A 12,181-nucleotide genomic window follows, 5' to 3' on the forward strand; every position below is an offset into this window, starting at 1 on the left:
GCCATCTTGGGCAGGTGCGCATGCGCAGTGTGTGGAGTGTGGCGGCTATCTTAAGCCAGCTCCGCAGATGCAGCGCGGGAATACAAGTCCCAGGATCCTCTGGGGGTAGGGAATACCACATCGGGCTAACCCACCAAGAGTCGCGCAGGCAGGAGGAAAGGAGGAAAGGGATATCCTACACATGCAAAAAGCCCGCGAGTCAGTCGGACGGAGGGTGGCAAGGCAGCAGGTAGTGTCCAGGGAGTAGTGTCTCCTGGACTAGGCCTAGTCCTTGCCCCTTAGGCCCCAGCTAGGCCCTGAGTCACCCCAGCGGAGTGTTGCAGTGAAGGCCCCAGATAGGGGCTCTTCCCCTTTAGTACTATAGCAGTACTGTTGCACCGGTGACCGAATAGCCACACTGTGCCCTGTGGCCTGGGACCAGGATTCTGAGACATTCAGGTGAAACACTCCAGCTTGAGCTCACCACACGAGGCGGATCAGGACCATTAGGAGAGAGGGGATTTGTGTCAGAGGCCCCGCAACGTGGGATCCGCTCCAACTCACCATGTCAAGCAGCACCTTGATACCGGAGTACCCAGGCAGGTACCCAATGTGCACCTACATCCACATGGGGTAGCGCTACCTCACATTTGGGTGGGACTTTCTGGGACAGGACACCAGGGGTATTGGTGCCACAGCACACTCAGTACTTTGGGGGGGGCGGTGGGGGCCACCATGTGTTGGGGTATTGGGTGTACACTGGGGGTTACAGTTATTATTGTTATTGCATGTGTGTTCAGTAAACATTAGTTATATATATTGTGTGGTGTATTATTCATTACTGTGATTGGTTCCTGTGAGGGGTTAACCTGCCAACGCTGGGATCCCTCATAGGTGGAGGCGCTGCACGCAAGGAGAAAGAGCTCACCCCAGTCTCTCAGAGGCGGAGGCTTAGGCCTCCTGTGAGCAACAGGTAAAGCAGAATGCGAAGTCGACGTGTAGTTCCCATAGGCATAAGGAAAGGGGGCTACATGCGTATACCTTTTATATTCTTATGGTTCATAAAACCTATTATCTTGCTAAAGAGATCTTTATTGCACTTTTTATTGTACTAATTTGTTTTTTATCTGTCTGCGCTACTCTTTTTTCTTTTTCACTTTGTATACTTTTGGAAAGATTAGAAAACCAGCTTTCCTATTTGGGTACTTGAGCCGCAACATTTGTTTATATATATACTGTGACACTGTGTGCTCATTTGCATGTCATTTCCCAGCCCCTGGAAATGTCCTGATCACGTGACGCGGGACATTTACATGCATATGAGATACCGGCACCCCATAACGGGGCCTGTATCTCAGGAAGCAGGGGGTCCCCGGACCTGAAATCAATGCGGTTCTGCTCCGGAGACCCCCTGCTCATCTATACTAGTAAGAAAATGTAAAAATATTTAGTAAGCACCAATACACAACCCACCACCTGTGCCCCCCCCCCCCCCATAAAACCAAGATTTATTTTTTTACACACAGGATTAATACTCCAGTCCAGCAGGGGTCCCCGGTGGTCCCGATGGGTGTCCGCAGGTCCCACAGTGCACCCTGGGGGGTGCCCACGGGTGTCTTGGGGCCTCCTGGTGGTCCTCGCTAGGCTTCTTGGGCCTCCAGGTGGTAACTGCGCGTGTCCGTGGGTCCCCGGATAGTGCCCACGAGTGTCTGGGGTCCCTTAGGTGGTTCCCACTGGGTCTGGGGGCCCTTGCGTGGTCCTTGTGGGTCCCCAGTTCTTCCCTGCATGTGTCCCCCATGGGTCCTCAGGTGGTACCCGTGGGCATCTGTGGGTCCTCGGGTGGTCCTCGCAGGCCTGAGGTACCAATCCTGTATGTAAAAAATAAACATGGCCTACATTTAAATCAATACCCCCCCCCCCCCACCAAACACATACTGTACAATAATGGGCAAAATATCTATTATCCAGATAAGAATAATAAATTATTTGCCCATTATTAAACACAACATTAGCCATGAAGCATAAATAAAGTAAATAAAACAGTTCTACTTACCCCTGGAAATATGAAGGGCGGCCTCGTCAGCTTACTGCAAGTCCATGTCCTCCGATGTCAGCAAGAATACATAATAAATACAATCTAATGGCTCCTAGCCCCTTAATCACCTCAGAGGTTAATAACCGCTATAGTAATTAAGGGGTTAACCCACCCTGCCCCGCTACCCACCCGGGAGGCCTAACCACCCACCCAGGACACACTATACCCACTCTTCATCCATTGGTACATCGGGCATGATTGACCAATATAACAAGAAATGTGGAAGGATTATAAAATCAGGCCCAAATAAAACACATTACATAGCCACATAAAAAACATTAAACAGCCAAATCAAACACAGCACATAGCAAAATAAAACACACCACATAGCAAAATAAAATACAGCATATACCCAATTAAATAGATAACAAATGCCAATAAAACAATTGAATGGCACAGTGGGTAAATGATGCCCATATAATCTGTGCATCATTTAACACTATGCCAGTCAATGGTCAAAATAAAAGTGTCACGGGAGACTCCTGTGGCGGGTAGGATCTCGGTGGCCGGAACAGCACGAGCGTAGTAGGGGTCACAAGCAGAGGTCCAAGGCAGGCGGCAGGCAGCGAAGTCAGGTACAAGCAGGGGTCCGAGGCAGGCGGCAGGCAGCGAAGTTAGGTACAAGCAGAGGTCGGCAACGAGGAGACTGGAACAGGACAGGCGGGGCAGGACAGGGACTAAGAACAGGGAGCAGGGACTGAGACCGGGGAGCAGGAATAACCAGGGACAAGCCAGATTACTAGCAAGGACCTTTACTGTGAGCAGACTACAATACAGGTACAGGAAACAGGTCAGGATCAAAGACAGGCATGAGCATACTGTAGGAGTCTGACTAGCAAGCAAAGGCAAAAGCAACAGACAGGAAGCAAGCTATAAAGGACAGAGACAGGAGCAACAAGAAGACAGACAGACAGAGGAACCCAGAGCCAACAGAAGACAGCAGCACACCCAGTGGACAAGGAAGCTATGGCTAGGCAGGAGGTCTAGGCAATCCTGACATTACTCCCCCTTCTCAGGAGCGTTCTCCGGACGATCCTCCAGGCTCTTCCCGGAGGCCTTGATGAAACGGCGACTCAAGGTGACCCACCTCTGGTGGCTTGTCAGTGGGCAGAGGGTACTCCAGATCATTGTCGTGCACAATCTGGAAGTTCTTCACAGATGCGTGTGTGACACGCCCGTGGAAGTTGAACACGTAAGACTGAGTGTCATCATTCCACACGGGGGCCTTATTGTGCAGCTCGATGATGTTCTCCTGACACTTGTTCTGCCATTTAGACAGCAGGCTCTCCGAATCATTGTGTGGCTGGAAAGGGATGCGCTCGTGATTGAAATTCTTTCCGGGAATGAGAACCGCCATCTTCCGGGGACCCTTAAACCCGAGGACGTTAGTTTCATAGCAAATAGCCGCCAGTTCTTGCCGGGACGCTGCATTCTCTGACTGTCCCTGAGCCCTGGCTGGGCTAACACCGCGGTCAAACACTGTAAACTTGGTCCCCATTAGGTTGGATCGGAGTTTGCCAGTAAAACTGCCCGCCTCCCGGGACATGTCGGTCGGATCAATAGATATCAAGTAGTTGGACGTTTTACTCTTCTTTCTCTTCCTCCCAGCGAGAAGAAAGAGCTTGTGGTTTTCGTCCCGCTCCAGGTGCATGTAGTAGGTGGGGTACAGTCCTCGGTCCATCACTTTCTTGTCTCGGCTGATCCGACATCTGACGGTGACACCGCGTGGCGCGGGGCGCAGAACAAACTCCTTCAGGTCGCCCACTTCCCCCACGTCTCCAGGAGGACTGAGAGGGGATGTCTCTGTGGAACCAGAGTCTGAAAGAGACTTTCTGCTGGAGGCAGAACCGGGCCGTGCTCTCCCAGACCTCTCCTCCTCCAGCGAGGCTCTGGTTATGCTCAGTGTGACCTTCAGCTCCTCATGCTGTTCTTTGGGGACACACTGGGTACTCAAATACTCTTCCAGCATCTTTATCTTGTAGGCAGTCTGGAAACTTTCCTCCTGCAATACTCGCTGTCTCTCTTCAGCATTCACCCATCTCTCCTTGGCGTCCTGCAGATGTGCACGTAGTTCTCGCAGCTGACTCTGCAGCATATTCTCTGCCTGAGTGCGCCGCTCCAGGGAGACACGTTCCTCTTGCAGCACTCTCTCTGCATTCTGCAGTGCTGTCTGCATATCCAACTTTTCCTGGGCCAACTGCTTCTTCTCCTCTCCTAATTCATGGAGTTTCTTATCTCCTTCACTGACCTGGACACAGAGATTCTTGCACTTCTGGGTTACCATTTCAAAACTGCTATTTAATCCTTCGAAGATCTCTCTCAAAGAACGTAGTTCTATGTTGAAGTGGCAATTCTTCTCCTCAGAGGCTTCCAGTTTTGCGCCAACTTGAGCCATGAAATTCTGGTACTGCGCATTATCAGCATAGGCCTTCTCCAGCTTACTTGACAGGATTACCCTGTCCCTCTCCAACTGCTCTCTTTCTTTCTCCTGGAGAACACACTTAGCAATTGCTGAAGATAGACAGCTTTGTAGTGCAATCTTGGCCTCTTGCTCCTTATCTAAACGTTCATAAAGACAATCAATCGCTTTCTGTGCAGCTTGAAGCGTCTGAGTAGGAGCATCTTTCTTCTCTTCCACTATTCTTGGGCTACGTCTGTGAGTTGCCTTAAGCTGCAGCATATCTCTTTCATCAAATGCAGACTCTGAGGTTAAATTTTCATTCTTAATTCCTTCTGCAACTTCCACAGTAATGCCTCCCTTCTTCTTCTTCTTCTTCCTTGCTTTGAGAAGTTCTGAAGAATCAGTGGTACTGTGTTCACATTTACTGCTCAAGACTGTTTGAGTGGGAGCCATAATTAAACCACACTTCCCAAGACACCAGTAAAGAGGAAATGTGTTTTTAAAACAGAAGCATTAGAATGAACAACAGGAATATTAGACACAGAGAGACACAAGATAGGAGAGCTGACCCTTAAAGACTTTAACATCAGTCACAGAGATTATAAATGCAAGGAAAAAACATAGACAGAGAAACCTGCAGTTATATCTGAATCTTTAGGCATTAGGCATAGGGATATCATACAGACAGAGAAAACCTGCAGTTACATCTAAATCCTTATGCATCAGGCGTAGGGATATCATATAGACAAAGAAAACCTGCAGTTGAATCTGAAACTTTTGATATCAGGCATAGAAATATCATAGACAGCAGGAAACTAATACAGAGAAAACTTATAGTTAGATCTGAAACTTTTGACATTGAACATAGGAATATCAGATAGAGAACCCTGCAGTCAAATCTGAAACCTTTGATATCAGGCGTAGGGATATCAGACAGACAGAGAAAACCTGCAGTTACATCTAAATCTTTATGCATCAGGCGTAGGGATATCATATAGACAAAGAAAACCTGCAGTTGAATCTGAAACTTTTGATATCAGGCATAGAAATATCATAGACAGCAGGAAACTAATCCAGAGTAAACTTGTAGTTAGATCTGAAACTTTTGACATAGGAATATCAGACAGAGAACCCTGCAGTCAAATCTGAAACCTTTGATATCAGGCGTAGGGATATCATATGTTGCAGAGAAACAACTTTAGGGGAACTTGCAGGTAAACCTGAAACCTTAGAACCAATCATATGAAAAACTATAGATGCAAGAAAATCAAAGCATGCAGCAACAAAATAATGGGAGCACTTTTGTCTTTTGAAATGAAGACCCTGTGAACAGCAGTAAATCAAGGTAACCGTCCTAAATAGAAATGTGAGTCTGAAAATCTGCAGTGGCCCACCCACAATGCAGAGACAATTCTTGTCCAGGTAATGAAAGTCTCAAAATGGCAAAAACAGGTACTGCAGGGAAGGGTCTTTTTTATAATAGGGAATTCTTCTCAGGGAGAAAGTGGCACAAAAAACCCTGCAGAAACCTTTGCAAAAATAAACATCTCAAAGAAAGCTGCAATAGTCGGTAGTAACAGTTCTAGTCTCAGAAAAAAAATGTTTTTTCGTTATGAACGCAATAATTCTTGCAGAACACTTAGCAGCAACGACAAAAAAACCTTTCAAAATCCCAACTTGGATTTCCAAAAAAGAAACGAAAGTACTTATCTTCAACCATGCGGATGTGGTCTGCTGCAGCAGGCAGGAAAGGGTGCAGGCAGAAGAAGAATCTGTTCCAGCGAGATCCAGAAGTGGCCTTTGCTTTCTGTCACGGGAGACTCCTGTGGCGGGTAGGATCTCGGTGGCCGGAACAGCACGAGCGTAGTAGGGGTCACAAGCAGAGGTCCAAGGCAGGCGGCAGGCAGCGAAGTCAGGTACAAGCAGGGGTCCGAGGCAGGCGGCAGGCAGCGAAGTTAGGTACAAGCAGAGGTCGGCAACGAGGAGACTGGAACAGGACAGGCGGGGCAGGACAGGGACTAAGAACAGGGAGCAGGGACTGAGACCGGGGAGCAGGAATAACCAGGGACAAGCCAGATTACTAGCAAGGACCTTTACTGTGAGCAGACTACAATACAGGTACAGGTACAGGAAACAGGTCAGGATCAAAGACAGGCATGAGCATACTGTAGGAGTCTGACTAGCAAGCAAAGGCAAAAGCAACAGACAGGAAGCAAGCTATAAAGGACAGAGACAGGAGCAACAAGAAGACAGACAGACAGAGGAACCCAGAGCCAACAGAAGACAGCAGCACACCCAGTGGACAAGGAAGCTATGGCTAGGCAGGAGGTCTAGGCAATCCTGACAAAAAGAAACAATCACAAACAAAATCCAATGCCATCCAAACAATCAGAGATTAAAAACAAATAAAGAAGTAAACAGAACTAAATTACCAACAATCAATTATTCCATACGAAAATAAATTGCACAATTCTCAATTAAAACACCAAAACAAAACCATTATGAAAAAAATGAAAGCTCAAAGTAACCACCATCACACAAAATCACAAAATCTAACTACCAAAAAGAAGCCACTATTAAAAAGCAATCACCCCCCCCCCCCTAAAATAAACTATTGAAAACACCATCCACCATGAAGATTAAGGACAGGTAACAAAAATCTTCTTTCTTTAATCTTTCATCATCTTCTTGTTTCTTCATCTGTGATTATTTTTTGTTTTTCTTTATTTTCTGTCTTTATCTTCATCTGTTAATCCAATAAGCCTGTGTTAAATCCACGATGTTGACCCGACGGCTTCTTGAGCTCAAATGAGACATCACGGCCTTAAATATGGCCTGTGATGTCACATTTGGGCGGCAAATGGTTCACACGCCATCTGATTGGCTGTGAAAACCATAGCCCATTTTTTTTAATGTGACGTCATGAAAGGGACTGAAGCCAGCCAATCAGAATGGCTGTACTTCATTTCCCTTTAACATGACATCACCAAATCCAACCTGGCTGCTGTCACATGGTACTTCAGCCAATCAGATTGTGAGAACTATATCCCCAATCTGATTGGTTGTAGTAGACAGGGACCACCCGAGGACCCATGGACGCCCACAGGGACAACCTGAGGACCCCCGGACACCTGTGGGGACCACCTGAGGACCCCTATGGGGCCCCTGGACACCCGCAGGGACCATCCTAGGGCCCACAGACACCCGTGGGAACCATCCAAGGGCCCCCACACACCTGTAGGAATCACCCGAGGGCCCACAGACACCCGTGGGTTGTGTATTGTTGTTTATTCAATATTGTAAAGGGTTTTGGTGGCCTAGGAGGTGGCTAGTATGGCTGAAGTGTGTATTTTTTTTGTATTCTGGGTAGCGGGGGTGGGTTAAGGGTGTATTAGCCCCAAGGATGTGTGTTTAGGCCTACCGGGTGGGTAGCGGGATGGGTTAATCCCTTCATTACCTTAGCGGTATTAACCGCTAAGGTAATGAAGGGGCTAAGTCCACCCGCAAGCCCCCCGCAAGGCCTAAACACCCACCAAGGGCCAAATACCACCTTCACCAACCCCCACTACCCACAATAAGCATGGCACTAACCCCTTCATTGCCTTAGCGGTTAGCCGCTAAGGTAATGAAGTTGCCTGTCAATGCATTTTTTATGCATCTGATTCCTGCCGGGGGTCTCCGGTGCTGATATTAATGGATATCAACTCCGGAGTCTCCCAGCATCAATCCGACGCAGTAAAAATGCATTTTGTTTTCTAAGTGCCGTCTCGCCACTTCTCGGCAGCTTCTCTCCACCTTCATGCCAACTTTTTGTGGCGGGACGATTTGGAGAGGAAATCTCCATTCCAGAGCAGAGATCAGCCTCGATAAGCTGATCGGGGCTACTAGAATTGAGCGAGTTTGAGAAGTTGGCTATAAGCGGCATTAAGTGGCTTATCGCCACGCGTTTGGCTTTTTTGTCCCCCGGCAAAAAAAACAGCGATTTATGCTCTTATCGCCAGCTTATGGGGGCTTACTGAATCGCTGTAGGCTTTTTGGCGATAAGGGGCTTATCGCTGCTTATAGCATAAGGCCCTAAGTATTAAGTATCCTACAGAGCAGGGGAGCGCAATCTTTTTTCCATGCGCCCCCCTGCCGACTATTCTCCTCTCTTTGCGCCCCCCCCTCTTACCTTGGCTCCGGCGTCATGTTGCCATGGCAATGTGATGTCACATGACCTCGCGGCGTCATTTGATGCGTCTCCAGGAGCAAGGTAAGTGCAGTTTACAGAGGCCTTCGCCGCTTCCCCGGCACTTAATTTAAGTGCCTTCGGGAAGCACGAGTGGCCTCTGTAAACCCCACGCTCCCCGCAGACAATCTCCCGCCCCCACTGGGGGGCGCGCCTCCCAGTTTGCACACCGCTGCTACAGAGGGTGCATGTGCTACATAGAAAAAATATATATGTAGTCCCTTTTCCCCTGTACGTGGGACGGAACTACCAGTACTGCTATTACCTGTTTGGCCTGAGCCTCTGCCACTGGGAGCCTGGGGTGATATCTCGTTCGCCTCAGTGCAGCGCCTCTACCTGTGAGGGATCCCAACGTGGTGGGATAAGCCCCTCGCAGGACAATACCAATAATAACCACATACAGGGTATATGACAACTGGTTTTACTGAACTCAAGGTAATAGCCTGTACCCCACAGTATATAGTCCCACGCACGCAACCCCAATACACAAGTGAAGTGTCCCCACAAAGTACATAGGGTGCTTGGCACCAATACACTGATGTCCTTTTCCCCCAATGTAAGGGCCCACCCAAAAGGGTAGAAGATAGCGCTATCCCATGGAATGTTGGTGAACTGGTTGAGGTACGTGCCCGGTTCTCCAGCACCCGGGTACTGCAGATTTACAAATGGGATCCGCTGATCCAGCGACGTTGTCATCTGTGATGTTGTCCGCCTCTGAATTGGGTGAACTCCGGTAGGAGAGTCTCACCTTTAAGAGTCTCTGTATGTAGGTGGTCTGATCCCAGACCACAGGCCGCAATCACCGCGTGGTGTCTCACCGGTGCTATACCCTGACTATAAGCAGCTACTGTGGAAATGTCCCTAGCTATGGGCTTTCCCTGTAGCAACCACAATCTAGTGCGAGTCAGGGCCTATCTGGGGCCTAAAGGTGTAGATCTGGCCTAGTCCAGGGGAGCACTGCTCCCTGGACACTACCTGCTCCGTTGAGTTCCCTCTTCGGACTGAAGCACAAGGTCTGAGTGCACCAAATGTATCAATCTCCTACTGCCGAAATTCTCCTAGCCCTATTGGCTGCCTGGTAACATGTGTCTCTACTCCCAGAGGCTCATGGGAGTTGTAGTTCCTCTTCAGAGCTATGGATGTAATGGCCACCGCTTGCAAGGCCACCTGCGCATACGCGAGGTGCAGCAAGATGGCCGCCGCAACTTGCGAGCCAACTGCGCATGCGCGCGTGCTTCTGTGCATGAGCGGCTAATCCTAAAATGGTGGCTCCCTTACGGCGTCCCGCCAAGGAGCTCCGGCGACTGGGTCACCCCTCCAACTACCCGCAACCCCCGGCACTGGCCGGGTGCACCCACGCACCTCCCCAGCACCAGCGAAGGTAAGAGGGGGCACACGGGGACCAAAGAGGTGACCTCGCTACATATACAATTAAAGAAAAGACCAGAATGGTATAATTATCAGGACCAGACAAAATATATGCAAACATAGAAGGTGTTTATTGACCCATAGCTCACAGGAGCCCGACTTTTCGGTCCCCAAGGGGACCTTCTTCAGGGGTTGGCCCAGCAACCTTTGTTGGGCAACAAAGACTATATAAACACACTGACATGAATCAGCCAATCAACCTCTGAGGAAGTCACTTACATTCTCGAGACCGTTCTCTTTTTAATCACAAATAAATTGTATACAGAGTTAAGCTATGGAGCTTGCGCTTCTCTTTTATATATACATTTATTTTTATATATACACACACACAAACACACACGTGTGTGTGTGTGATTCTGTGTGTGTGTGATTCTGTGTGTGTCAAAAGGAGTGCTATTGGGTGTGACACAGCATTATAACTGTGAAACTTCTCATTTACCTCTGTATTTGGTCACACCCAATAGCACTCCTTCTGACATATATATAGGTATGACCAAACACAGAGGTTAATGAGAAGTTTCACAGTTATAATGCTGTGTATACAGTATATTTGGTCACACCCAATAGCACTCCCTTTGACACACACACACACACTAATATATATATATATATATATATATATATATAATATATATATATATATATATATATATATATATATATATACATGTAGAGGTATCAGTACCGTGTTAGCCGAGCTTCAATAATCAAAAAATAAATAGATGATACCGTTCTGTGGCTAACGAAATGCTTTTATTTGTGCGAGCTTTCAAGATACACTGATCTCTTCTTCCGGCGATGTTACAATGAATGAAGCAAGCAAAAGCTATACTATAAACAGTGTCTCACATTTCCACACCCACCCACACCATTTATATCCGCTCCCACTCCACACACACCTTTTGTAAAGCACTGTATATACTGTGGGCTCTCCATTCATGTTAATTCACACTGATACACATACACACTTTTTCATCACTTGCTTTCAAGAACCTTTTGACACCTCCAGCCATAAAACACATCCACACCGGGGGAAGGACCAGCACAGATAACATTCCAATAGACACTGTTTATAGTATAGCTTTTGCTTGCTTCATTCATTGTAACATCGCCGGAAGAAGAGATCAGTGTATCTCGAAAGCTCGCACAAATAAAGCATTTCGTTAGCCACAGAACGGTATCATCTATTTATTTTTTGATTATATATATATATATATATGTAACGGTTTTTCTGGACCCACCCAATCTCACATTGGCCCCTGTGGTCTAACTGGTCCCCATTACATGTCTGTGTGTTGTGGTGCACCTGCTGGCTTACAGGACTCCTGAGTCTCCCCCTGGGTTGGTATGGGGATATCAGCAAGACAGGCATCTGAGGTAGTTGGGGATTGAGTCCTACTCACATCTGATGCAGCGCCTCCACCTCATCAGGATCTCTGCGTCCGCAGGGGATGTAACTGATGAGGACCTCCTCCGTGGTGTCTCCTTCTGTGCAAGAACTTCACTCACACACAGCAAGGGTTTGGTGAACTTGGGCATCTTTATTATCATCATAGGCAGACTGCCCCTCACAGCAGTCATTCTTAGCCGCTCATTCCTTTGCTGCACTCCATCTGGAAGGTTCCTCCTTCTCCTAATGGAGTTGTTTCCACCTCTCCCCTAAGGCTGGGGCCATAGAGGTGTGAGGAGTTCGGAGCTGCGCTGACGCTGAGGCTCGCCTGCTGAAATCTGCGCGATTTCAGGCCCATGCAGGCGAGCCAGCGGGCGCGATCGGAGGCGGGGGGAGACTGAGGGAGGCGGGGCAGTGACGTCGCTGGGCCAATCGCCCGTGACGCACCGATGTCACGGCGCTGACGTCACGGCGCCGTGACATTGACGCTGCTCCGCGCTGATTGGATGTTTTCAGCCGACAGCACGCTGAAAAACAGCTTGGCTGTCGGCTGAAAAATCCAGCGCCTCCGCACGCTCGCGTGAGCCCCCTCTCAAGGTGCTTAGACACATAAAAATCGATGCGCAGCATTAGTGTACTCCATCCAGTCGAGATCGGACT

The 12,181-nt window shown here is 48.3% G+C and overlaps 1 protein-coding gene across 1 annotated transcript; it reads right to left on the reverse strand.

Annotated features, from left to right (window-relative positions):
- Positions 1-2,616: 2,616 nt before the first annotated feature.
- LOC142499542 (uncharacterized) lies at positions 2,617-6,554 on the reverse strand. The gene has a single exon (XM_075609038.1). It carries the CDS (start codon positions 4,926-4,928, stop codon positions 3,087-3,089), a length of 1,842 nt encoding a protein of 613 aa, XP_075465153.1. The 5' UTR covers positions 4,929-6,554; the 3' UTR covers positions 2,617-3,086.
- Between the last annotated feature and the right edge of the window lie 5,627 nt (positions 6,555-12,181).

This window comes from Ascaphus truei, chromosome 7 (assembly GCF_040206685.1).
Source record: "Ascaphus truei isolate aAscTru1 chromosome 7, aAscTru1.hap1, whole genome shotgun sequence".
Lineage (NCBI taxonomy): Eukaryota > Metazoa > Chordata > Amphibia > Anura > Ascaphidae > Ascaphus > Ascaphus truei.

Excerpts from the sequence above, each read along its gene's own strand:
- LOC142499542 (XM_075609038.1), bottom strand. The coding sequence starts at position 4,928 with ATGGCTCCCACTCAAACAGTCTTGAGCAGTAAATGTGAACACAGTACC.